This window comes from Apis dorsata, unplaced genomic scaffold (assembly GCF_000469605.1).
Source record: "Apis dorsata unplaced genomic scaffold, Apis dorsata 1.3 scaffold_256, whole genome shotgun sequence".
In the NCBI taxonomy this organism is placed as follows: Eukaryota; Metazoa; Arthropoda; class Insecta; order Hymenoptera; family Apidae; genus Apis; species Apis dorsata.
The window spans coordinates 141224-156097 of NW_006263534.1; the positions used below are offsets into that span (position 1 = coordinate 141224).

At 24.7% G+C, this 14874-nt stretch overlaps 1 protein-coding gene across 12 annotated transcripts in view; it reads left to right on the forward strand.

Moving 5' to 3' along the window:
• The window catches only part of LOC102681991 (ecotropic viral integration site 5 ortholog), a 21573-nt gene that overhangs the window by 4382 nt on the left and 2317 nt on the right, over nt 1–14874 (forward strand). For 2 of the 12 annotated variants that reach the window (XR_421847.2, XR_421848.2), the window contains exons 1-10: nt 2691–2982; nt 4791–5024; nt 6309–6572; nt 6739–7003; nt 7140–7502; nt 7732–8409; nt 8528–9010; nt 9104–9202; nt 13268–13423; nt 14689–14807. Coding sequence is in view for 4 of the 12 variants with exons in the window: in XM_031510741.1 (XP_031366601.1) it covers nt 2924–2982; nt 4791–5024; nt 6309–6572; nt 6739–7003; nt 7140–7502; nt 7732–8409; nt 8528–9010; nt 9104–9202; nt 13268–13423; nt 14689–14748 (2661 nt within the window). In the remaining 8 variants the exon portion in view is untranslated. Of the gene's footprint in view, nt 1–2690; nt 2983–4790; nt 5025–6308; nt 6573–6738; nt 7004–7139; nt 7503–7731; nt 8410–8527; nt 9011–9103; nt 9203–11869; nt 11938–12071; nt 12275–12350; nt 12513–13267; nt 14525–14688; nt 14869–14874 lie in introns of those variants that run through there. The other 10 variants (XR_004150583.1, XR_421849.2, XR_004150584.1 and 7 more) reach the window with 10 other exon arrangements.

Genomic DNA, 14874 nt, shown 5'->3' on the forward strand with positions numbered 1-14874 from the left:
CTCTCTTTAAATTATACTATTGTATTATTTTTAAATTGTATTTTAATTTTACTTTAAGAGAAGAAGATTTTGGAGTTTATGTAATTAGATTTTGATTAAATAGATTTATTAAATATTATATAATAGATAATTTGTATTTAAGATGTATTAAGATTTTTGTTGAAATGAAGGATAATGTATTGATTTATATAATGAAATATACTTAGAAATTAGAAAAACAAATGTTTTGAAGATAAATAGTGGAAGAATTTAAATTAAAATTAAAATTTGAATTAAAATTAATCTGTTTTAAAAGAGTGAAATTGTGTTGGATAGAAGTTGGATAGAAAGAGATAATTTATATGAAAAATATTTTATTGTTTATTTAATTGTAATTTGGATAATTGTTATTATATGTATATTAATTATATGTATATAATTGTCATTGATTAACATTTTTATTTGGATTAAAAAATGGTCTTTAATATATAATGAACCAGAATTAATTGAAAATTGGAACAAAAACAGCTTTTGAGATCAATTGGTGGAAGCATTTAGTTTCTTTTTTTTTTTCTAAAGTTAAAATAAAATTTGATAAAGTCTCAAAAAAATTGGAAAACGCATTTTTGCAGTATGATAATTTTGATAAACGATGTGTCTGTTTAGATTTAAGTTAAATTCAGCTTAAATTTATATATTTTTCAAATAAAATATTTGTTTTTTTATTGATACATTAAAGCCAAATATTTTATATGGTTGGATATCGTATATTGATATTTTTCTTTTTCTTTTTTTATCTATTAATTGTATAAATTGAATTTTTTAAAAAATAATGTCAATTTTGTAATATTCTTTTTTATTTTTTTCTTTTTTGTTATTTATATATTATCTTCTGAATAGTTATAGACAGCATCATTTGTTATTATATAAAAATTTTATATATACATGTATTTCCTAACGCAAATATAGAGCGTGATATCTTGAAACATACCAGTGTCAAAAATTTGGACACACCTATAATTTATTATATTTTTAGGAACGAAACGAAATGGGACATGGCTAAGAAATGGTCAATCAATAATCACGCGATTTTTTTATCTTGATAAAAAAGATTCTTATAATTTAGAATTCTCAAAGCTTAGAATTAATTTAATGAGAATTTTTTTGTAAAGATAAAAGATTTACAAAAATATATTATAGATCTTTGACAATACAATAGTAAATCAAAGTATAAATTATATCTATTATAGCCATAATTTTTTGAATGGCGAAAAATTTTAAAAAAATTGTATATTTGAATAAATAATTTACTTCGTTTGTACGTAATTTGATTAATAAAAGATTTCTCAAAATATTTCTTTTATTTTCTATATTTATATTAAACAAATTCATTTTATTATCTTTTTCTATTTTTATTATTGTTATATTATTATTATCATCATCTTTATTTTTCATCAATAATTCTATATTTATATTTATTTATATTATCTTCGATAATATAAGATGAAAAAATGGAAATTATAGCGAATAAAGTAATTAAAAAAAAGAAAAGATCAAATTATATTAATTCACGTTAATTTCACTACAAAATAAAAACATATATGTTAATATTAATTATTATTTATTTTTATTCATCATAAATTATTTATCATTAATTATATTATTCATAAATTATTATACAAGTGGTATGAATATATTTTCTTTCAAAAATGAGATAAGAGAATGATAAACGATTTATCTAGAGGATGTTATGAGTACTTCCAAGAATATGTTTTAAAGTTTTAAAGCATATACAAATTTTTTTAATAAAATTTATAACTTTTCATCTTTAACATTTTAAATTTTCAATTATAATATTATTATTTATTTGTTTGTTACATTTTTTTTAGTTTTTTTTAGTTTTTTTTATCATAAATTTATCATGTAATTGCATGTATTATATTATAATATTTAATTTAATTTAGCATTAGAAACTTGCATCTTAAAGGATCGTTTATATGATAATACCTTTCATCACGCAGATGCAGTTGAAATTCCATGATAATTTAAAGAACTGAGAAACATAAATTATCCCATTTCGTAGCCAGTATGGCATATTGTTACGAATGTTTGCATTCGTTCGCTAATTCATTTGCACATGCTAATTGTTCGGCTTTCTTTTTGTTGCTATTATACATTTGCTAACTTCGAATCGAAGTGAAAAATTGAAGATCTGAAATGGCAAAAATTAACAACATTCGTTTATCTTTTTTGAGAATAGAAAATAATATATAATATTATAATAATATAGAATATAGATAAAGTTATTAACAATAAAAATTAAATATTGAATAAAATGTTTAATATAATAATATAAATATAATGAAGATATAAGTCATATAAATAAATATTTTAATAAAAATTCCGATGTCTAACAAAAATAACTTTGATCGAAGAAGAAACCGTGAAACTTTTCGATCGGTTAAAGAAACTTCGGTTTCAAGGATAAGTTATAAAGTATTAACGTTAGACAGTTGCAGTGAGTCATTTTGCAAGATTTCTTTTCTGATTTCCTCTAATGCATATTTTATCCAGAATGGAAAGTAATCGAGAAAAAGAAAGTTTAATTTCTAATGTTGTGACAATTTTCTAATTTTATCGAAATCTTAGTTTTGCAGATTTTTAAAGATTTTTTATGTAACAGTATAAAAATGTTTCGAATTTTTAAAAAGCTTTAAAATTTTAATCGATAAACTTTTGTGATCAGTCTCGAAAGATACTCGTAGAAAAATATGCAATTGAATGATATAAGTAAAATGATTCCGCTTATTGAAAAATTATTGAAACATTGAATGCTGCGACAAGTATTTTGCGGAGAAAAGTAATTGAACAAATAGAAGACTGGAGGCTGATTTCGAATCCGATTTTCAATCGAAAGTTACGCGAGTGACGAGAAAATTTCTCGATGGTTCTTCGTGGTTTGCTGGCACCAGCGGCGGCGCGATGGACACGAAATAAAACAAGGTAGAATATATGATTATTCTTGCCTTGTAATATCGAATAATATTCGTCATATTGATGTAATAGATATTATTTCCTTTAGACCATTAAATGGAGATTTTTATCTTTCTTTTGCACGTTTATACAAATTATATTATCAAAAATCTCGAAAGAATCGATACAATTAATTCATTAAATATTCTATTCTACTATTAGATTCTATTTTTAAGTTATATAATTAAATTAAAAAAAAATCATAAGGATAATATTTACAATTATTTCGCGATATAGCAAAGAAAATGAATATCCTAAGAAAATGAAAAATTTCAATATTAAAGATCTATTGTAAGGATAATTATGGATCAAATAAAACGAAGTCGGATATACTTCTATCGAAGTATAAATTAACTATGACTTTATTATAATTATAAGATTTTAAATTGTTTCTTTTATAATATCGTGTGATCTATACTCGCAATATAAATTTGAATTTTGTCTTTAGTTTCAAATCTTCAGATCGAGAATTGTTAATCGTTAATTATATACATTTTTTTTTTTATGTTTCTATGTTGTATTTAATGTGGCGACATTGAATAGCAGATTCACTTAAATAGTTACTAAAAAAGTTCTACTAAAAAATTAATATAGATCATGTATAACATATATTTAAATATTTTGTTTCATACATAAATAATAAATATTTAAATCTATATTTTAAAAAAATATTTATAAAACAAAAATTACATATAATAGTTTTTGAATTTTTATCTTGCTTCCAAAAAGAAAAATTTTAATTCAAATTGAAATGAAATTTTTTTTTCTTCAAAATTAAATTTTTTAGCGATAAAAAAAATATTAATTCGATGATTTGAATTCGACAGATAACGAATAATTATTGGAATTATCCATAAGGATAATTCATAGAAAAAAACTAAAGAAGGATTCAAATTTTAATTGAAGATCGATTCACTTGTTATTATTTGAATCGATCGTATATGATCGATATTTTATTTAATGATGAATTAATGAAAGAAAATATATTGTAAATTGATATTGAAAAAAATTCGTTAACAAAATTTTTACACTTTTCTTTTTTATTTTTTTCATTAATTAATTTCTACATTAAAAAGATGAAATATATATATATGCATATAAGATATAAATGCATACATGTTATCGACGATCTTTCCTCAATTGCGTGAGGAAATAATTAAATTGAAATAAAAAATATAATCGTGTTTCGTATGCTTTTTTTTCAACAGCAATGCGTAATAAAATTGTTACGTAAGAAAATATGAATAAATTGATAGTTTTATATATACAATTTTTTTTTAATATTTTTTTTTATAATTTTAATATATTCTCATCTTAAGATTTCATATTTTTATGCTAATAGAATAAAAAATATTATCTAATTCTAAAATTTCTAAAAATTTCTCTTGATATATTTTGTATTGAGCACTCATTCGTCGTAATTATAAATAATTTACCCTTTTATAATTGGAAACTTTGCAAAAATAATATAAATAAAAATTAATACTATTAAAATAATTTTATTTAATATACTTATATATATCCTATTTAACATACTTTGTATTGTATTTTTATATAAAAGATTTAATAAATATTCCTTTTTTTAATCTAATGTTTTGGCTATGAAGTGGTCCAATTGTAGTTAATTATTTTGAAACTTCAATATATATTTTTAATAATATTATTCGCATTAGTTTGCATTAGGAAGTCTTATAATCAGCACGAAACTATAAAAGTTCATAATATCAATTCAATTACATCACGATATGCCACGATATGTAACGATAATTGTTTTGCAGGGGTCAAGAGAAGCAGGCTGCTGGACAGTTAGGATTATCACGTTATGGACCGCAGGTGATGAGTGTATTGTGTTTATGCACCACAGTACATCAGACCAGTCAGAACAACAATCAAGCAAGCAAAATACTTTCAAACACATCACCAATCTCATCTGAAGAAGAAAATATAAACTCGTTGCAGGAAATACCCACCGACGAACTGGCTCTATTAGCTAAGCTGGAGGAAGCCAATAGGTGAATCGTCATATGCTAACTAATATTCATCATTATCGACATTGCATGTGCAATCAAATTATGCTTTAGATATTACATATATATCGCTGCTTTATGTTCGATTATATATATTAATTCATGATTCAATATAATTACAAAATCAAATGATTACGAGTGAAAAAAAGAATAGTTTGAATGATATATTTATATTTATAAAACGAAATTTTAATTAATAATAAATAAACTATTAATGATTGAATCCGTTTATTTAAAAAGGAAATATCGGAAAAATAAATAAATAACGGAATTATTAAGAATTAATAAAATTCTAGTTCATGAATATCAATTATATTGATTATTTGTTTTTCAATAAGTTTAGTTTCATGTAATTTTACTATAGTCAAATATCAATTATAATAATGAGAGAGATAAATATATTTGTAACAGGAAATAGTATAAAGATTTATCAATTTCTGTAAAACTTTATAAATATAATTTTATTCATGAAAAAAAAAATTGAATGCAATGGAAGAATGTAAAACTTTATATATTTAAAATAAGCTAATGTGTGAAGCATGAGTTTTATCATTTAATGTTTCTTCAATTATGTAATTGAAATAACATGTGTAAATATTTCTTTTCTCTTTATCTATAAAGTTTTATTGAAATTGATATACAAGTATAATAAATTGAAGTATATAATATCTTATATGATATTATTGTTAATAAAAGTTTCATAATATTACACATATAAACTTTTCTCATTCTTAATATTTAATTCATATTTTGAATTAGAAAGATTTTTTAATTATTATGAGTAGTATGTTTTTTTATTAATTTTGCAGTTCTGCTTATTTTGTGTTTATTATCATTTATATTTGAAACTTATATATTTGAAAACGATACTACACACATTTTTTTTTAAAGAAAGAATATACTCTTGCATTAAGGATACTTGTTATAATCTTGGGTTGTAACATATGAAAATAATAATTTTAATATTTTGTAAAACTTTTTAATATTTATAAAAAAAAAAAGAACTGGCATTTGTTAGTAAACAAGAATTTCACATTGTACACTTTAATGAATTTTTTTTTAACTAATTAAATCTAAGGACATAATTTCATTCAATTAAAATTAAAATTTTCTGACAAATTGTTACAAATATTTTCGTTGTTATTAAAGACGAGCTTTTTATTTCAATTGGCATGAATTAATCATCTCATATGTTACCACTCAAAAAATGTTTAAATTTGAGTTAAGGAAAAATACCTGTCTTAAAGAGTTTGATATAATTAATAACAGGCTTATCGAATCGGATGCAAAATCGTTGAATTCGCTCCAAAGTAATCACAGTAGGAAAGGTTCTGACACATCTCAAGTATCTGTGGCGTCGGGGGGCAGCGGAGGAAATGGCGATGCTGCACCCCGACGCCACAATTCAGCTGATGGTGAAGAGAACACATGGACCCTATGGGGTCATATCGTCGCTGATTGGGATTATCATTGGAAGAAGAGGAAAGAATTCGTCAAAGAATTAGTGCGTCAAGGAATACCTCATCATTTTAGGTAATCAATGCTTTAGAAGAAAGCTTAAATTTATCAAATTCATTAGTAATTTTGGATGATTTTTAAAATTTCTAAATTTAATAAAAATTATATGAAATAATTAGCAAAATAAAAAAAAAATAAGCATTTCAATTGAGGAAAAATTGATTTATATTCATCGTTACAGAGGTATTGTTTGGCAGTTATTAAGTGGTGCTCATGACTCTCCTGTGAAAAAACAATTCGCTGAGTATATCAAGGCCACGTCCGCATGCGAAAGGATAATCAGAAGGGATATAGCCAGAACGTATCCTGAGCATGATTTTTTTAAGGAAAAAGATGGGCTTGGCCAGGAAAGTTTATTTAATGTTATGAAAGCATATAGTCTTCATGATCGTGAAGTGGGATATTGTCAAGGTTCGGGATTTATTGTAGGATTACTTCTTATGCAGGTACACTTAATGTTTGAGTAGGAGTAGAAGAATATAAAAGAATAAAAAAGAATAATTTTAAAAGATAAAAAAGAGAAAAACATGGGATGAATTACGCTGATAAAAATTAAATAGGTATATTAATTTGTTGTTACAGCAAATGCCAGAAGAAGAAGCTTTCGCTGTACTGGTAGCGCTTATGCAAGAGTATCGTTTGCGAGACATGTTCAAGCCGAGTATGGCTGAATTAGGGGTGTGCATGTATCAGCTAGAACATTTAGTTGCTGACACGCATCCCGAGTTACACGCTCATTTTGCGGCTCAAGGTTTTCATACATCGATGTACGCATCGTCTTGGTTTCTTACGCTTTTTACTACAACGCTCAGTCTATCGCTGGCCTGCCGCATTTTTGACGTGTTTCTATCTGAAGGCATGGAAATTATTTTCAAAGTTGCACTGGCCATGTTACATTTAGGCAAAGAAGATTTATTAAGCTTGGACATGGAAGGCATGTTGAAGGTAATTTCTTATCATCAGAATTTTACATCTCATCTGTAAATAAGAATATTTAGAAAAAGAATTTATTATATCTATTTATAAAAAAAATCAACTTATTATAAATTTTATTAAATTATTATATATTATAAATTATAGGTTTAATAATTAAACATTTTTACATGTGGCTTACATTTATTTACATGTGGCATTTTTTTGTTTCATTAATATTTATCGATTCTTTCATATGCAGTTCTTTCAGAAACAATTACCTGGAAGAGCAGAGAAAGATCCTGATGGCCTCATGAATCTTGCTTATAGTATGAAAATAAATTCAAAAAGAATGAAGAAACTTGAAAAAGATTATACCGTGTTGAAAATGAAAGAGCAAGAAGAGATGATTGAGCTCCGTAGACTTAGAGCCGAGAATAGATTACTTAGACAAAGAACTGAACTTCTGGAAGCTGAATCTGCAGAATTGGCAGATAGATTAGTCAGGGGTCAAGTTTCCCGAGCAGAAGAGGAAGAAACTGCTTTCGTTGTACAAAGAGAATTAGCAGCTCTTCGACATACTCATCTTGAAACCAGTCATCAACTTGAACAAGCTCATGAAGAATTGAGATCATTGTCGCTTCTACTAGAAGAAAATGTGACATCAAAGCAATCCTCTTTGGATGAAATTTTATTAAAACAGGAAGCATTGTCGCAAAAAGAAGAAATGATACAATGTTTACAAGAAGAATTAGTAAAGGTTCGATTATATGAGGCAGAGAATGAAGCAACGATAAGAGAACTTAGAGCAAGAATACAAGAATTAGAAGAAGATAAAAAAACATTACGAGAAACAACACCGGATAATTCTGTTGCTCATTTACAAGAAGAATTAATTGCAGTGAAACTAAGAGAAGCAGAAGCTAATCTTTCTTTAAAGGTAATTTTTCTTTTTAGAAATCTATATATTTTTTACATTTAAAAAGTATCATTTAAAATTTTCTACTAATTTTAAAATATATATATATATGTTTATTATAATATGAGAAATTTGTTAGGATCTTCGGCAAAGAGTAATGGAATTAAGCAGTGCCTGGCAAAGGCATTTGCAAGAACATCGTTCCGCTCAAACACAACCCGCAAGTGATTCTACGCCGAAGAAACTTCTATTTTGGGAGAATCGGGGACATGAAGTGCAAAAATATGAAGAAGATTTAATGACAACCAGAATTCGAGAAATGGAAGCTTTAACCGAGGTGAAAGAGCTTAGACTTAAAGTCATGGAGCTTGAGACTCAAGTACAAGTTGCTACGAATCAACTACGTCGACAAGACGAAGGTGGAAAATTCATTAAGGATGAATTAGAAGCTGCCTTATCAAGAGAGAAAGAACTCACTACTAAATTACGAGAGCAACAACATAAATATTCTGATTTAGAATCAAAGATGAAGGATGAAGCTATGATGGCTAGGATACGTGATGCAGAGCATGCGCAGCAAGTAGCAGAACTTACGCAAAAAATATCTCTCCTTGAGTTAAAAGTACTATTTCTTATTTGTATAATTTTTTTTTTTTTTTGATATTTTAATATGAATATATTATCAATATATATCAATTATTTTTATTTCTTATAGAATGAAGAAATGCATGCGGAAGGTGAACTTAGAAATAATTTGGATGACAGTGAAAGAGTCAGAGAATTACAAGATAAAGTTGCAGAATTAAAAGCTGAGGTAAGTGAAAATTCTTCATTATGTATCATGATGCATTAATGAAAGCATTGATTAAAAAAAAAAAAATTGCAGTAAGAGGTGAATGAAAAAAACTTTTTTAAAAAGTAGATACATTTTTATTTTTTACAAATGAAGAAAAAATTATCAAAAGCTTTAATATATTATATATTACATATTTTGCATGTATTAATTTTTTCATGATATTTTTGTTATTATTATTATTAAGTTTAGCATTAAATCTCAATGTAAAAAATGAAATCAATCATGAAATCTTAAAGACGTATATTTTTTAGTATTGGAAATTAATTTACGAATGCTTTCAATTATGCACAAATGTAATAATAATTATATATGTTTATGATCGTCAATGGTTTTCGTTAAATTTCCTCTATTAAAGTTGAAATTTCTTTATTTGACATATATTAATTATCATATAATCGTTCAAAGTATCAATGGTAGAAATAATAAAGATAGTTCATAAAAATGTAGAAATATGATCATATTATAGTAGTTTAAAATACAATTTTTATTCGATTTGCTATTAGATTGCAAATTAGTAAATTTCGAAGCTTGTAGAATTACGTAATGTATGTCAAGATTTATCATATATTTGAATAATTTGGAGATAGAAATTGATAGTCTGTTATAGGTTCCTCATATCAATTCCCGCATATTCATATGTCTAGTCATCAAATTATATAATTCTATACAAATATCATATTCATTAATACATTTGAGTTTTCTTAATTACAATTTTTAATATATTTCTTACTTGATTATGTAATAAACTATAATTTCATAGAAATGATAGTTTTTTAGATATATTTATAGAATTTTTCTACGTAAAATCATTAATTTTAATAAAAACAATAATTCAAATTTTTTAATTTTTACAATTCATTATAGCAATAATTTTATTTAATCATACACATTTCTGATAATGCACATTTTTGTAACACTATTTTGTAAAAAATTTTCACGCTCACTTTTTTTTCATCTTGAAATTTATGTTAATGAGGATTTAACATTACTATCATTCTTTCTATCGCACTATTCATATTTCATAAAGAATTAAATTTTTAATGTATCATTAATAATATTCTAACTATTCTAATTTCCTTTAACAAGGACGATATATTGAAGAAACATATGTATATAATTCAGTTATACTTGTTGGGTGCACAAAATTATATCTATCATAATAATATGTAACATAAGCAAAAGTGTAATTTATGCTTTCATGTTATTGTGACTCACAAAATTATGCACCAAATTGCACCTCTTACTGCAATGTAATGCTAATTGTCACGCTAATAAATAATTTTTTTTTTTTTTTTGATAAAATCATGTGTTATAAAATATTTGATTGTAATTTTTATTTCAGAATTTTTTTTTTTCTTCTAAGTTCAATTTAATATTGAAACAAAGTTTATCAATATTAATAAAATTATTGATTTTTATTTAAGAATTCATATTAATATGATTAGTTAATATAATTTTAATAATATTTCAATGAACATTTTTAAATTAATTTGTAAAATTAATGAATTTTACAAAAAAATGATACATATTTTTTACATTTATTATTAATTGTTATTATCGACAAGAACAATCGTTTCACATTTTTCATATTAAACAAATAACATTCCTTTAGAGGTACCTGTACACATTAAGAATTCATCGTGTTTCCATCATCAAAATTGCATCTATGATTATTTCTACTTCTAATTTTATATATTCACATAATGATTGTGAATTTTCTAAATCATAGAAGAAATTATTTACATGTCAAAGCTTTGAAGATGCATTCACGGCTTGTTATGTTTATGCTGCAATGCAAAATATAAATAATAAATGTCAAATTGCTTTTAAATTTAATCGTGATTACGGTATCCGCTCATTTAATGTTATTTTTTGCATTTGTGAAAATATTATAATCATCATTGTATTGAACCAAGACATATCTTTGAGGGCATCACAATATAAGAAAGTATCTTTTCAAATGATAATATTTATGTGTTGTTATATAATTTTATTCTACATTGAAAATTTGCAATAAATTAAATTCATGAGATAATAATTATAAAAATCAATTATATAAAATATAATATTAAAAAAATTTATTATAAATATCTTATTATAATGTTATTATAATGCAAGTATCAAATTTTCAATGTTTTGATATTAATATTTGAAATGTTTTGTGTAGACAAATATTATTGAAATCATTTTACAATAAATCAAGCTTGCCATTTGTAATACTAATTGTGCTTCAAGAACATTGTATTAGACATTGAGAGCTAGCACAGCACGGAGTAATAATTGGTTTGATTAAAAAGAGAAAAAGAAAAAGAAGAAGAGAAAAAGAAAAAAAAGACACAAAAAAAATATTATTTATACCTTCAAAGATATCGCTTATTTATTTTAATATTAATTTTTTATATTAATTAGATATTCGACAAAAATATATAATAATGTGTACTATTAACAAAAAATTATCAAATAAAAACATCATTAGTATAAAAAGATGAGATGATGATATAATTGAATTTTGATTTTTATTATGAGCGGAATTCTTATTGTGTAAAGGTACCAAACACTAACACAAAAAAACTAATGCTCTTGTAAAACTAACCCTCTATTGCTGTGTTATCTCTGTCTCCTTAGTTCCCTACGCCAATCACCAGCCCGGAGACTGAGCCTTGGCGCTGGCTCGAGTAAGTCTTTATCCATCCGTAAGCATTATTTTCTTCCATTTCATGTACTTAGCATGATGTCAACGTGTATCAGAAAATTGTATTTTCTTTTTATATATATAGTTCTGTATATATATTTTATAAAAAACTATAAATACTATATTAAATTACAGGACAATTCATCTCAATCTACAATCAAGTGCTATGAGATTCAGAAAAACATTAGAATAACAAATGTTCTTATCTTTGAATTTTGATATTCTAATGTCTTTGGATTTTTCTTTGATACCTACACATTTGTTCCCCCATTACCTCGATTTCTTGTGCTGTCTTACAATTGTACATGTAGCAGAGCACTCAGTTTGATTCTCATTTGGTATGTATATGCTTTGCAACTTGCACATCACTATTTGCATGCTTCATTTTCATTTTCTTTATTTATTTTACTACAGGTGTAAATAAGATAGAAAGAAATACCAAGCACATCCTGGAAATGCTTTAAGAATATTCATGATCTTATGGTTTATTTAACATGTTGCTTAAATAATATTAAAAAATTGATTATGCATGCTCTCCATATAATTTTCAGCATAATATTTTACTATGATTTATATAAAATGAAAAATTAATGCTAATCAGTAAGTTAGAAATGCATATTAAGAATTATTTAATATTTGAAAATTAATCTTACATTATAGAAACGATACATAAACGATATACAATTAAATAGGATTTAGTATTATAGTATACAATATATATACAATATTATAATATATATTTATTTAGTATTATAATAAAGAAAATTCAATAATTTCTTATTATTATTATTTTTTGTTCTATTTTTTTAACGAACTATCAAACATATTAGAATAAAATGCATGTTAATCATTGTGATCATTTATATTTATTCATTTCTTGCATCTTTTAAGAATCATTATTTGGTTTTAGGCAATTTTTATTACTTTAAAAAAATTAAGTGAAGAATTAAATACAATAGAAATGTGAGAAGAATTTTCATAAGCAGTATATATAATCATAAAAATTGCACAATTTTTTTTTTTATCATGTATTAGTTTTAAAAATTAGTACCCAATGCTAATCATTTTACAAAAACTATCCTAAAAATAATCATTGACACAATAAGTTTTATAATTAATAGAATAGCAAATTATATATACTATATTAAAAACTATAATTCACAGTTGTCCAACAAATTAGAAAATAATTGAACTGTGTCAAAATATTTTTAGAGAAGAAAATGTAAAGCACATTCCTTTCTAAAATGATGATGTACAAAATCTATATAGATTTTCATAGAAATTATTCCTAAAATTTATAAACATAATTGCATATTAAATGTATGCTACAGGTCATGAGGCTAGAAAGTTGGAAACAACGTTGGACAGGTCATGGTGGACAAAATGTAAGAAGTTTCAGTGTTGACACTGAAAGTGAATTGGACGAGCGGGATCTCAGAATTTGTTTACAGGATCATATCAATGCGTCTACACAGAATTCACCAGAGGTATAGAAATCCATGTATACCAAACATTAGGCAGCTAATTATCTTTTGAACATACACAGAAGTATTCCATTGTCAAAGCAAATGGAACTTTTTACGTTTCATGATCATGCTTTTCGATGTAGAAAACGACAAATTATAACGCACATAGAATATTATAAATCAAGAACACATAGAGATAATAGCGATATTATGTTTTTAGTTAACGTATAATATCACTATAGCTCGTGATATATTAACAGCATAGTAGCGATTAACTAGGTATAATCTGGTGGTCATTAATAACTCAATATAAAACTATCTGACCCGAATCGATTACTGCAAATAGACTTCGAAATTTTTGCAAATATGCTCTTTTAATGTATAAACAGAATGATATTTAAATATCTCAATCTCTCTTATAAATACTTTATTCTGATAATCATATATAATGATAATATTATGTTTGTGATTTTTATTATTTTATCTTAAACTTTTATTGAACTGGGAGCCATTATCGATTTATTCTATTGATTTTTATGATCAATAATACACATTTCGAAGTCTGTTTACAATCGACAAGTACTATAGATTAAATATAATTATGTGACGCATAAACGACACGTTTTTATACGTATTACGCATTCTGTGTATTTTTTGTAATTTAAACCAAATGTAATTCCATTTAAGGAATTGTATATTGAATAGAATGAAATCCGTCATTGGGAAAATCAATAAATTATGATTGTCTTTTGCGAAGGAAAGAATGAGAGAAAAAAAAAATGAAAAGACTCAACAAAACAATCAAAAAAACATTTTTCCTGATACGACGGTATACTTAGAGTCTCATTAATGGGTCGCAGTAATATATTACTCCGATTGTAGAATTCTACAGAAAAACTAAAACAATAACAACAAGAACAAAATACAGACATGTAAAATGATAAAATGTATGAGTATGCCAAATACTCTAGATTCATCAGTATTCTTATTGCGAATATTTGCATATTTGTTATACGTTCTCGAAATGAAGAAACGACACGAGATTGATTCAAACATTCAGTTCAACTATAAAGCAAAGAATTTTCTTAAAAGCAACATAATACATAAAACATATAAACAATAACACAAACATACATAAAAATAACAAAATTCATTATTCATTAAAAATTTTGATTATTAAGAAAAGGAAAATCAACAAAAATTTATTTCGTTAATTGGATCTAAGAGCAACTGTTGATAAAAAAAAGCAACTATCAATGTTTTTTAAATTAATTTACTAATTGCAGATTAATGAAAGTGAAAGTGAAACCGAACGAGATAATCGGGAGTACTCTTGTAAAACTTAAATAGCCCGGATAACTCGTTCCTTATAACGACTTCCTAGGATGTGATAATTACTTCCAACGTAAGTAATTGCGCAGATCAGAACGTCAAAGTGCTTTTTTTTTCATTTTTTTTTTTTTTTTTTTTTT